This window comes from Symphalangus syndactylus, chromosome 11 (assembly GCF_028878055.3).
Source record: "Symphalangus syndactylus isolate Jambi chromosome 11, NHGRI_mSymSyn1-v2.1_pri, whole genome shotgun sequence".
Taxonomy (NCBI): Eukaryota; Metazoa; Chordata; class Mammalia; order Primates; family Hylobatidae; genus Symphalangus; species Symphalangus syndactylus.
In genome coordinates this window covers 40,536,561-40,550,689 of record NC_072433.2, presented here as the reverse complement: position 1 = coordinate 40,550,689, position 14,129 = coordinate 40,536,561, and the positions used below count along the sequence as shown (strand labels likewise).

Sequence of the window (14,129 nt, the reverse complement as noted above, 5' to 3'; positions counted from 1 at the left end):
GCTTTTCAAAAATTAGAGATGCCTTAAATAAATGTTATAGGCCTTAGTTAAGGGGGCTCAGCCAATAGAATTAATCCCCTTAATTAATGGAAAATTGATGACAACAGGACTAGTCTGTCACGGTTAAATAATGTAGGCGGTGTTTGTTTTGTTTTGTTTTGTTTTCCTTTCTTTTTGCCAGTATATTGCTGTTAAATAAAATAGCATATAAGTCACTTAAAGTATTTTAAGATTCTGTAAATGAAATTTTTCCCTGACCCAAACTAATGAATCATTAATAGTGATTGGATTGCTGAAAAGAAGCTATACAGAATATGATCTAATGCAGAAATTATTTTAAGCAGCAATTAAAATATATGTTAATTATTTTAATGTTCATTGGCTATCACTTAAAAAATGTTTTCTTTAGCAAACACCTGTATTAAGTAGCAGCAGAGCTTCAATAACCAGTCCTGTTCTCAGTATACTGATAGCCTGTTTTGTTTTCCATGTACAATTACCATACACTTACCTGATATTTAAGAAAAGCTCTCTTGAACTGTGTTTTTCCTCTGCTCTCAGGGTAACACAACAATCAACACAAAAGACTTCTGTGACCCCAAAATATGTGGGGAATTCTTCCGACCAGCAAGCAGTCAGTTCTGCAGTGGACGCCAGCTGGCTGTCCTCTAATTCAATTCTACCCAGCTCTAATTCACCATCTACCCAGATATAGCATCAGATCCCACATCTTGATGGTTCAGTCCCACAACACTGCCCCCTCCTTTCCACCAGTCACAAGTCCAGGGGCCTTCAGAACTTCTGACTGACTGGCTTCAAGTTAGGGTTCCCATTACCCACCACTTTGGGTTTGATTAATTTGCTAGAGCAGCTCACAGCACTCAGGAAGACATTCAAGTTTTACCAGTTTATTCCTAAGGATATTTTAAAGGATACAAACAAACAGCCAGAGGAAGAGAGACATAGGGCGAGGTCTGAGTGCAGGAGCTTCTGTCCCTGTAGAGTTGGGGTTTGCCACTCTCCTGGCATGTGGATGAGTTCTTGTTCACCTTTCTGTCAGTCTCCACATGTTCAACTCCCTGGAAGTGTTCAGCTCCTGGAAGTTCACTAAACCCTGTCCTCTTGGGTTTTTATGGAGGCTTCATTATGTAGGCATGATTGATTCAATCATCCAATGGCCATTGGTGATCAGCTTGACCTTCTCCCCTTCCTTCCTCCGCTCCTCCCCTCCTTCCTTTCTGCCCATTCCCCTTCTCCCGTTCTCCCCTCTAATCATGCCTTTGTCCTTCTGGTGACCAGCCCCACCTGAATCTATCAGTCAGCAATATTGGCACACAAGCAGCACTTTGGAGAACCCAAGGATATCAGGAGTTGTATGCTAGGAAATCGGAATGAAGATCAAATACATATTTCACAATATCACACCTGATTATCCTGATAATTCTTAGAAGTGTAATTTTGTTTATTAGTAACAGTATAATTTTAAAGCAGAAGACAATAGGAGACCTTTTGCTTGTTTCTCAGAAACTTATTTCTCCTACTGAGATCCTACTAATTTGGGGCCAGGATAATGTTATTTGAATTCTCATTCAGGAATCTTCAGAAAATTTATGTCTTATATATCTGTATATATAAGTGAATAAAATTCTTTTACATATAATGTTTCACTTCTATGCTTCTAGATTTCTTTTGAAAGAAATGTTTTGTACCATGAATATCAAAAGTTATTTTGGATGCTATTATAAAATGGTTATTGTTTTTTAAAAATATATTCATGATTGTTGCCACAATGTAGAATACAATTGACATTTGCACATTGATCTTGTATTATGCAACCTCGCTAAAATTACTACTTAGTTGAGCTTTCTTGGTAGATACCACAGGATTTTCTACATAGACAAATCATGTCTTCTATAATATAAATAAAGACAGTTTGTTATTCTTTTTCTTTTTCTTGTTTGATTACACTTGTTAGTGCCTGCAGTACAATGTTGAATAGAAGTTGTCACAGAGGACATCCTTGACTTATTCCTGATCTTAGGGGGAAAGCAGTCAGTCTTTCACCTTTAAATGTAATGCTAGTTTTGGCTTTTTCATAGTTGTACCATAACAGTTTAAGGAAGTTCCCTTCTATTCAAAATTTGATGAGTTTTAATTAGGAGTGGATGTTGAATTTCTCAAATTCTTTTTCTGCGTCTACTGAGAGTATCATATTATTTTTGGTTTTTATGTTTTATGTTTTTTAAAATAGAGATTGTGTCTCCCTGTGTTGTCCAGGCTGGTCTTGAACTCCTAATCTCAAGTGATCCTCCCCATCTGGCCTCCAAAAGTGCTGGGATTTTAGGCATGCGCCACCACACTCAGCTGATTTTTATTTTTTAATCTGTTGATCAACACTGATTAATTTTCTACTTTAAACTCACCTTCCATTCCTGGTTAAAAAAAAAAAAAAAACCTACTTGGTCATGATCTTATTGCCCTTATTATATATTGTTAAGTTCCATTTGGTGAAATTGCGTTAAGAATATTTGCATCTTTGTTCGTGAGGGACATTGGTCTGTAGTTTTCTTGTGATGTCTTTGTCTGATTTTGGTATCAGGGCTTCATAGAATGAGTCTGGAAATATACCTTCCTCTTCAATTTTCTGGAAGAGTTGTATAGAATTAATTTGACCTTTAAATGTTAGGTAAAAATTAATCATAACACTGTACACTGTTATGCCTCTTAGGGTTATTTTTAAACCAATGCTTTTTGCCTTCAGTATGATATATGGAAGATTTAAACACCATTCATTCTTTGTTTTTCCGCAAAGGACCGTCCTCCTTCTAACATTTGGAAGAAAATAGATCAATCCAGGGACTATAAAAATGGCAATCAACTCAGGGAATATCAACTGGAAGGACTCAACTGGCTCTTGTTCAATTGGTACAATAGGTATGTAGTATATCTTAATAAAAAAAATTTATTTTTTTAATGTGTGCCAAAATGTGTCAAGTAAAACAGATACTGATGTTGCTATATTGTTATTGTTATGAAGTCTTCATTATTTACAGTGAGGTTACCTCAGGAAAATATGTAAATTGCAACTTAGGATTCAACTACAATTGTTTTCTTTAAATGTATACCAATGAGAATAGAATAAAGTTGGTATGTTGAGTAATACTTAAATTTAAAACACCTTTCCAAGAGTCCTAAGAAATCTGTGTTATATAATGCTTTTCAGCTTATCAACCCATACTACTGTCTGCCAAAAATCAGTTCGAGTTAGTGAGTTATAAGCAAGGTATACTTATAGGAATTAAAGCTCTATCTTTTAATGTAAATCGTCAAAGAAGTAGGTTGTCAGCAATAGATAATGAATGGAATATAAAATATGGGAACCTAGTAATTAATTACCCCATTTTTATTATTTGTTTTCCAAGGTTTTCAAAATGCCTTATAGAATATCTTACATTCTTTTTTGACATGAAAAGATAATTGCAAAAGAAGTAAAAAATGTTACTGCGATTGAGAAAGCATAGTAGTTACATATGCAAAAGAGCAAATAAAGGCACTACTGTTAGTGAGAATAGCAAAATTTAATGATGCTTTTATTCAGAATCATTTTTACTTTTCACGTGAGTCTTCTGAATTGTTATGCTTAGTGATGGTGAGTCATGGACTCAGTCGATGGAAAGAGGCCTTTATCCACACAGTGCTCTTTTCCCTGATTTATATTTTCCAAATATTAATCATCATTTTTCCCACGAGAACCATCTAGGAAAAGTAGTTGACAAAACATTTTTTTAACTTGTCTTCCCTCATCAGTACCCTTTCCCATCTCCTATATTGCCTATTTTAACCTTTCACCACTTTCTTGAAGCCCTTTATCACAGTTCTGCCCCCTTCACTCTCTGTATATGACTGCTTCATAGAGAAACCCGGGGATGGTAGGTAAACTCATCCAAGTTCTTCCTTGTCTTCATATCCAAGCCTACAGATGTGTTAATATCTTCATCCATAGTTACTCTTACCACTGTCCTCATGTATCAGATATGCCATCTCATCTAGTCTTCTTAGAACCTTAGAGCCTAACTTCAGTCACTTATCCTTCTCTTTTATATCTCCAGGCCATCCCTGAAGACTATTGCCATCCCTTCAGTCTATGAACAAATTTGAGTTTAAAATAAACCTTCTCTTGGCTCTACTTCTCTCTCTCTCTCTCTTTCTCTGTCTGTCTCCCCATTCCCCCCAGCACCACCACCACTGCCCCCACCCCAACTCCCCTGCATTCTCCGAAGCTTTTAACTTTCCAAATCCATGGAATATTTTTCAGCCCTAATTTGCTTTCTGCTGCATTGGTTAGTAGTTGGTACTCCTTTCTTCTTTAAACATTCCTCCCACTCTGAACTCCAACAGCTTCCACAGTGTGACTCTCTCCTAGCTCTGCAGTACCTGTGACTATTCCTTTCAATAGTCTGCTGGTTCTTCTTCCTCTGCCTGCCCTGTAGATATTGTGTTTGCCTGCCCTGGGTTCTGTCTTTAGCTATCTTTTCATATTACATGTTTGTTCTCCCTAAGCCATATTCTATACTCCGTATGCCTTCATGTAGCAATAATATTCTAATGGTCCCATACTTTTATCTCTATGGTCTTGAACTCTGGGCCCATATTTTTATTTGCCTCTTGCTACCTGAGTGTCTATCTCAATGATTCTTTAAACACAACAGATTAAAAATTAATATTATTTCCTGTTTCTTCCCCACCAAAATTGTTCTTCCTCTGTATTTTCCATCTTGGTTAATAATAACACAATTCATTTAGTCACCCAAACTGAAATCTGGCTTCACGCTACACCCCATACATTGGTAACTAGGTCCATTTCATTCTAACCCATAATTAATTCTGGAAAGTTCTCTCCTCATAGTTTCTCCTCTCTTAGACCAGGTGCCCACACTTTCTTCCCTGCACTTAATGGTACTTTCCCAGTTACTGTCCCAACTTCTAGTCACCTCAACCTCTAATATCCACAATAGCACCAGAGTAAACTTTAAAATACAAACCTAATCTCATTGGATTTGTTTGAAGAGTTCCAGTAATTTCCATTGCATAATAGAATGGCAAATGTCTTCTATTTATGACCCTACTTACCTCAATAATCTCTCCTCCTTTTACCCTCCCCTCCAAACCATAGTAAACAACTTTTGGTCCCTCAGTTCATCATGTTCTTTACACTTCTGCTCATTCATTGTGCTCTCTGGCAAAAATCCTACTCATTACTGACCTCCTTTCTGAAAGAGGTCTTCTCTCATCTCTTCTAGCCAGAGTTGAGGCTTACTCTTTTGAGCCTCCATAGTAAACCATACTGAGGATTCTTAATTGGCCACATATCATAATCATCTGTGCAGCTTATTTTTGAAATTATAGCTGATTTTATCCTATTCCATACACAGTGAATCAGAATGTATAGGGTAGGGGCCTGAGTATCTGTTTTCTTTCAAGCTTTGTAAGCTCTTCTGATGTGCAGCCACAATTGAAAACCAGTGCTTTATCTGTGCTTCAGTGATAGCACATTGCATGATTATTTATTTATTTGCATGTCAGCTTCTGTAATAGATACACACCCCTGAAAGACAGAGAACATGTTTTATTTCTTTTGTATCCCATCTTCTCATACTGTCCTGAGATATAGAAGGTATTTATTAAATGATTCCTGAACAGATAATATATAGAGTTGGCCTTGACCTTCCCTTTTCTTTTTTGAAAAATCAAACATCTAATGGGTGGTATCCTTATTTTGGAGCTATAGAAATCTTTAGTTGTCCCTTTGCAGGTTTATAATAAAATTGTAATCTTAAGCCTACCCTGCAGTTAAGCAACTTTTACATTTTTATAAATGCAACTATTTGATCTTTGATTATTTTTGTATATTTATCTTTAAAGTACAGAAAGAAACCCCAGTGTATGCATGGATAATATATGTGTTTATTTCAGACGAAACTGCATCTTAGCAGATGAAATGGGTCTTGGCAAAACTATTCAATCAATTACATTCCTCTATGAAATCCTTCTGACTGGTATAAGAGGACCTTTCTTGATTATTGCTCCACTTTCTACTATTGCAAACTGGGAGAGAGAATTTCGTACGTGGACTGATATTAACGTTGTGGTTTATCATGGGAGCCTGATTAGCAGACAGATGATACAGCAATACGAGATGTACTTCAGGGATTCACAGGTGTGTTATTGATTATTTTGTTTGTTGTTTGCAAGGTCAGGGCTGAAAAAGATAAGCATTACCTACCAATTATTTTCAAATTTAGAATACATTTTAATTGCCTACCTAGATCTTAGTTTAAGCTCTTTTATTCATCATTTTTATTTTACAGTAAATTTGAATAGCTGAAGAGAACAATGAGAAAAGTCAATTTAATGCTGTAGTTCACTATAATGAAGTATGCAGATTTAAACAATGCACGAGTTTCATCGTAATCCTTAATTTTTCAACTAGAATAATAATTTTACTAATTGTTTTTAAATATACATTAGATTTATTTTTAGAGTATTAACTGTCTCTGATTATTGTCCAGCTTTTTTCTCATCATTTTAAAAATTTAAATCTTCACTAATACCACAGGCTTAAATGCCTGTTGAGGTGAGACCGTAGGTTCTCTTTCACGTTCAGTGGATTTTTATTTTAGACATTTTTAAAAATGTGGTTCGTTTTGCTTACCAAAACAGGTATACCTCCATATTTTAGGATTGATTATTTCAGTACTCTAGTGGTTTGATAATGTTCCTCTCTCCATGTATTTTAGAGGAGCATTTTCTATTTTACTTTGACCACTTACTCTTTAAGAAGGGATTTCCTGTCCCTTCTAAATACATAGATCATAAAATAAAGAAATGACAACTTAAGAATTTTCTAGCAGAAAGTTAAGACTGGAAAAGATAGGCCAGGCATGGTGGCTCACATGTATAATCTTAACACTTTGGGAGCCCGAGGTGGCAGGATTGCTTGAGGCCAGGAGTTCCAGACCAGTCTGGGCAACATAGCAAGACCCCAACTCTATGAAAAAATTAAAATATTTTTTAAAAAAGAACATGTGAGAAAACATTCAAGTCATGGTTTTGAATGTTCATATGAATCATTTTATTAAAATATTAAGAAATAAAATCAGTAAACACAATTCACAAAAAAGTGTACTTTTTAAATGGAAAAGGTTTATCTCCTGGAACCCTACACTAAAAGCACCTTAGTATTTTTTCTTTCCCTCATTCTGTTGTTCTAAAAGGATCATTATAATACATGGCCAGGTTATGTGATATGATAGAGGTTGAAGTAAGACAGTGTGCATAGCCTACTTTTGTCTCCCAATGATAACTGATTTTCTACCTGTTTGAGCCCAAGAGTTTGAGGCCGCAGTGAGCTATGATCACACCACTGCACTGAAGCCTAGGTGACAGCAAGCCCCTGTCCCTAAAAAAAGGAAAAGAATCAAACTGTAATCAAATTAAGATATCATGGATTCCAAAGGTGCAAAGGTGACTATTTTCAATTAAAGAATAATTAATTATATAGATGCTTAATTTCATATAAATGTAATTGTTTCAACCTTGGAAGTAGGAAGCAAAGTGAGGTTACAGGAACAAAATCAGTTAATTTATCCATTTTCAAACTCTTGGGCTTAAGTGATCCTCCCAAGTAGCTGAGACTACAGGAGTGCATTTCCACACCTGGCTAATTATTTTATTTTTTGTGAAGATGGGGTCTCAATTTGTTGCCCAGGCTGGTCTCAAACTCATGTAATCCTCCCACCTCAGCCTTCCAAAGTGCTGGGATTACAGGCAGGAGCCACTGCACCTGGCCTAGTGTTTCATTATTCTTACCTATACATTTGTAGAATTTTAGAGCTGTATGTTGTCATAAAAATTATTTAATTTGACATTCTCATTTTTTATAGAAAGCACAACTAATATCTTGAGACTTACAGAGATTTTTAACAAAGTTACAATTTTAATATATGTGTCACATGAGTTTAATATATGTGTCACATGAGCCAAAAACCTGGAAGATTCTTGATATGTAATAAACTGAATTGTATATATTAAATATTGTATTTTTATGATAAATATTACAAATTCTAGATATATATTACCTAAAGAGGTTTTAAATTTCAAAAGATAAAGATGTCTCCTATAATGAAATAAATAGATCTGTACTTCAAATATAGAAATAACTTTTAGAGTTAACTCTTTTAAATATATTTTCATATAAATTAAGTGAATTAACTTCTTTTTTTTTTTTTTTACATTATCAAATAGCTTGAAATAACAGTAGTACTAAAATTTTTCTAAATTGCCCTGGGAAAAGTAATAGAAGTGATAAACTAATAACCACAAACATTTATCGAGTATTTAACATGTGCCGGGCATTATGCTAAACAGTTTACATATATTATTTCACTTAATCTTTGTAATATCAACCTTGTAAAATAGACAGTATTATCTCCATTTTACCCATGAGAAAACTGAGGCTAAAGAAGTTATATAGATTGCCCCAAAATCACAGTGTAAAACTGGAATTAATAAACTCAAATCAATCAGATTCAAGAGCCCTTGTTATTAAACACTGTGATATCAACTTAACTGAATATATTATATCCCAGGTTTTTAGAGCTGTATAAATGCCAGAGATTTATAATTTATACCTATTTTAATAATATTCTACTGCAGCTATTATTCAACTTAATGGCCAGTATACACAATTAATATTAACTAACCTAAAATTAATTAGGTTAATATTAATTAAAATCTAAGAATACCCAACTGTTCTTATCCCTTCTTTTCACTTAATACCCAATAGTTTATGTTTTCAACCCTGTTTAAACACTGTCTTCACTTAGATTCCAAGACTTCATCCTGTCCTACATCACCACTTATTCTTTCTCAAGCCCCCTTTATTGGTTCCTTCTTATCTTCCCTATATCTAAACTTTGGGGTAACCCGGGGCTCAGTCTTCAGACTCTTTCGTGTCTGTACTCATTATCTCACATATTTGATTCATACACGTAACTTTGAATACCATCTGTACTGCTGAAATTCCTAAGCCTGTATCACCAACTCTAAACTCTTTCCTAAATTCCCGAGTCATATCCAAATGCCTTCTTAACAACTCCACATGGATATGTCTAATAGATGTCTCAAAATTAACAGATACAAAATCAAAATCCAAAACTACTTCTTTTTAGTAAATAACAACATGAACTTCCAGTTGTTCAAGCTAAAATTTTTAGAGGTAAATTTGAGGCCCTCCTCTATCTCACTCCATACTTATCCATTGGGAAATCCTGTTGGCTCTACTCTCAAAATGTATCTAGAACCGACCACTTCTCATGAACTCCAGTGAAGATTTCTTGCTTGCATTACTATGGCAGCTTTTTAACTGTTCTCCATGATCCTGTCCTTGGCCTCTCCAGACAGGTTTCATCACAACTGCCAAAGGGACTTTTTAAAAATATATGTCAAATCAGGACACTTCTTACAAATCCCTTCAATAGTGTCTTGCTCAGAGCCAAAGTTTGTTATCACAGTTTTCAAGTCCCGCAGTCGGCCACATCCCCTCCCCAACTCACTGGGTTTCAAACACTCTGGCTTTCTTGCTATTATCTGAATGCTGCCAAAGATATTCTTACCTTAGGGCCTTCATACTTACTACTTCTTTTACCAAGAATGCTTTCTTTTATAGATCTCTAGATATCAACATGACTTCCTCCCTCATCTTTAGATCTTTCCTCAGATATCACATTGCAATAATGGTCTCCCAACCACTCTATATAAAAACTGCAGTTGTCACCTCCAACTTTACACTTCTTACCCCACATCCTTGTTTTATTTTATTCCACAGCCCTTATCTCTAACTTACTTTTTAAAAAATTATTTTCTTAATAACTATGTCCTGCATTTGATTCAGTAGAATATAAGTTCTAATTGGATAATTATTTTTATCTGTTTTGTTTACTGCTATATCTCCAGCAACTAGAACAGGGTCTAGCACATAGATACTCAATATCTGCTGAATAAAGTATTTGGATGGCTAATTATTCACTGTTTATTTGCTATTTGTGAACTCATTGGTGTAAGTAATAAGAACTAATACCGAAATCTCGTTGGCCAGATTTTATCATGATTATTTCTTGCCCAAAATTATTATAATTCTTAAAAATTATCATAAAACATTTTACCAAGCAATATTTATTTGGATACAATTATGACTAATATAATTATGTTGGCATAATATTTAACAACATTATTGAACACAGCAATATAATAGTTTCAATGATAAAAGTTCTCCTTGTAAGGTAGTGTCTGCATGTGTAAAAATTTCATTAGAAATGTTTTATAACAGATGTTATCTGATGCCATTTGACAGGAATAAAAAATATGCAATTAAAATATTCCAGCAAATAATTATATTTGATCATTTCTAGGGGCGTATCATTCGAGGAGCTTACAGATTCCAAGCCATCATCACCACTTTTGAAATGATTCTTGGAGGCTGTGGAGAGCTTAATGCAATTGAATGGCGATGTGTGATTATTGATGAAGCACATAGGTTAAAAAATAAAAATTGTAAACTCTTAGAGGGCCTGAAACTCATGAATCTGGTAAGTAACTTAATATTATCATTATGACAATTGAGTTTATTCGAGGTATAGTGAACGGTCATAGAGTTAATGCTAAAAATTTTTCTTTTTAATTTTAGAGTATAGTACATCTGAATCCTATCTGTGATAATTGAGATTTTTTGGGGGGCCTTAATTTGTAAGAAAAAAATTTCTGTTTCCTACGACTTCAAATTTTTTAGCTCTTTCCTTCAAAAAGCATTAGTAATTAATTTTTAAAATGAGATCTCTATAGAGTATGTACTATTTAAAAGAAAATAAGACCGTAAGTTTTTGTTTTGTTTGTTTGTTTGTTTGAGATGGAGTTTCTCTCTTGTTGCCCAGGCTGGAGTGCAATGGTGCAGTCTCCACTCACTGCAACCTCCACCTCCCAGGTTCAAGCGATTCTTCTGCCTCAGCCTCCCAAGTAGCTGGGATTACAGGCATGTGCCACCATGCCCGGCTAATTTTGTATTTTTAGTACATATGGGATTTCTCCATGTTGGTCAGGCTGGTCTCGAACTCCCGACCTCAGGTTATCCACCCGCCTCGGCCTCCAAAAGTGCTGGGATTACAGGCATGAGCCGCCATGCCCAGCTAATTTTTTTTATTTTTAGTAGACTAAGACCGTAAGTTTTAACCCATGAATTACTTAATAAAAAGCCCCTTTACCAAAGTTATATTATTCAGATCATTTATGGTAAAAAGTCCTGTACAATTCTACGTTTAACATATGTTGGTTATAATTAATAGCTAGATTTCTTATGGTCATCTTTTTGTCAGTGTGTTTGCTTCTTTCAAATGAAAGCGTTTTTAAACATTTTGATTTTTAATTAAGATCACATAATTACTACATGAGCACTTGAACAAATAATTCAAATACAAAGAACCACATTCTGTAAAAACTTAAAAGTGTTCCTTTTTACTCCCTGTCCGTCTATGCCACACACCCAGTTCAACACCTCATTCCAGTGTAGTTTCCTGTTTATCTCTCTAGGCCATTTGCTACCATATACATAATATGCAGATTCGCAGATACACATACAAATATTTAGCGTAGGAATTTAGAGGTTTTGTCAAATAAAATTTTAAATAATTTGTACTACTGTTAAAAATATTCTATGTTTATTTTCTTCTTTTACTATTATGTTTAATTTTTAAGGAATTCTAGTTTCAAAGCATATTTCTTTCTTTCTTTCTTTTTTTTTTTTTTTTTTTGAGACGGAGTCTCACTCTGTCGCCCAGGCTGGAGTGCAGTGGCGTGATCTCAGCTCACTGCAAGCTCCGCCTCCCGGGTTCACGCCATTCTCCTGCCTCAGCCTCCTGAGTAGCTGGGACTACAGGCGCCCACCACCACGCCCGGCAAGTTTTTTGTATTTTTAGTAGAGACGGGGTTTCTCCGTGTTAGCCAGGATGGTCTCAATCTCCGACCTCGTGATCCGCCTGCCTCGGCCTCCCAAAGTGCTGGGCCGTGCCCGGTCTCAAAGCATATTTCAATTAGCCCTTTATGTTCTTGGATTGTAACCTCAGTGATTTTATAATTCGTTCATGTTTGAAGAGTTAAATGATGATCATCCAAATTATAAATGATGAGCACTCTTTGGTATACAAATTACCATACCAAGAATGTTTGAGTACAAAAGAAAAAATGCCCTCTTTATTCTTAGAATGTTGATATTTTTCTAAAATTATTTAGAATTTTTAAAGGCATGAATAGCATACAAAGTGAAGTATTTCAGAATGATACAGAGTTTTTAAAAAGTGATTAGGAAAGTACATTCCTAAAGATTTGTGGGTAGAGATGTAGTTTTTGAGTTAACTCTTGAAAATTATGAGTTTGGGTACCGTGGCTCACACCTGTAATCCCAGCACTTTGGGATTACTTGAGGCCTGGAGCTCGAGACCAGCTGGATAACATCAATACCGTGATGGAGCTCAGGAAATGTTGTAATCATCCATATCTTATCAAAGGTAGCTAAGAAAGATTACAACAAATATGTTTTTTCTTGCAACAAATACTAATAGTAAGACCTCATCTCTACAAAAAAAATATTTTTAATTAGCCAGGTGTTGTGGTGCATACCTATAGTCCTAGCTACTCGGGAGTCTGAGGCAGGAGGATCCCTTAAGCCCAGGAGTTCAAGGTTACAGTGGCACCACTGTAATTTATTCTAATCATTGTAATTATGTTGTATGTGTAATGCTGAACTATGATGGCATCACTGCACTCCAGCCGGGGTGTCACAGCAAGACCTTGTCTCTAAACAAACATATATATATATATACCCACACCCACACACACATATATACATATATATGTATACATAGTCAGAAAAATATTTGTATATTGAACATTCGATAACCTAAGTCAGCTTTCATATAATTTTAGTACTGTGATGTTTGATGTGAATTGTTCTCACGTTTTGTAGGAACACAAGGTGCTTTTGACTGGCACACCTCTCCAAAATACAGTTGAAGAACTATTTAGTCTTCTTCACTTTCTTGAACCCTTAAGGTTTCCTTCTGAATCAACATTTATGCAAGAATTTGGGGATCTGAAAACAGAGGAACAGGTATCCTATTGCGCTTTGTAAATACATTCATCGCATTTCTAATCATTGTAATTATTTTGTATGTGTAATTAAATGCTCACTTATGTTATATGTCTTTTTATCATTTTTTATTCAGGTACAGAAACTTCAGGCTATCCTGAAACCAATGATGTTGAGACGATTAAAAGAAGATGTGGAAAAGAAGTTGGCACCTAAAGAAGAAACCATCATCGAAGTAGAACTTACTAATATTCAAAAGAAATACTACCGGGCTATCTTGGAAAAGAACTTTTCTTTTTTATCCAAAGGAGCAGGACAAACTAATGTACCTAACTTGGTCAATACCATGATGGAGCTCAGGAAATGTTGTAATCATCCATATCTTATCAAAGGTAGCTAAGAAAGATTACAACAAATATGTTGCTTCTTGCAACAAATACTAATGAATAAATAAGCAGAACACACTACAGCTGTAGTGGCTGTTATGACTCTCCACTGTGATATTCTAAGGAATTATAAGTGTTACAGAATCAGAGGCAATGTGAACTGGTTCGTTACAGTGACTGATGTTAGCACACCAGGTTACGACAGCAGCAGTTTGTTCAGTATAATTTGGACTAGAATTTGTCCTCTTGTTTAATCCTCCTCATAGGCAAAGACAGCAAAGCCCATTTTTGGGGCTTCTGCATTGCCATTTTTTTCCTGGTTTCCTTCCAGTCTAGATACATCAGTTAGTGTTTCAATTCTTGTGCTGTAATAATGTTACTTTTTAAGATCTTATCAGGTTCTCTCCCAGTGTTCTCTCTGTACAATGTTTGGATTTTTCACTTATTCTTGGGAATATACGCCTCTCTACTCACTTTATTCAAGACAACTGAAGTCTCTTATAGTTATAGTACTCTCTTATGGCTAGATAGGCTCAGGAAAGGAATAC

General features: G+C 35.2%; 1 protein-coding gene across 20 annotated transcripts in view; it reads left to right on the top strand.

Annotated features, from left to right (window-relative positions):
* CHD9 (chromodomain helicase DNA binding protein 9) overlaps nt 1-14,129 on the top strand; it is a 278,999-nt gene that overhangs the window by 181,546 nt on the left and 83,324 nt on the right. For all 20 annotated transcript variants that reach the window (XR_010114408.1, XR_008649331.2, XM_055232971.2 and 17 more), the window contains 5 exons: nt 2,813-2,934; nt 5,974-6,217; nt 10,470-10,646; nt 13,073-13,216; nt 13,332-13,587. Coding sequence is in view for 18 of the 20 variants with exons in the window: in XM_055232971.2 (XP_055088946.1) it covers nt 2,813-2,934; nt 5,974-6,217; nt 10,470-10,646; nt 13,073-13,216; nt 13,332-13,587 (943 nt within the window). In the remaining 2 variants the exon portion in view is untranslated. The remainder of the gene's footprint in view (nt 1-2,812; nt 2,935-5,973; nt 6,218-10,469; nt 10,647-13,072; nt 13,217-13,331; nt 13,588-14,129) is intronic.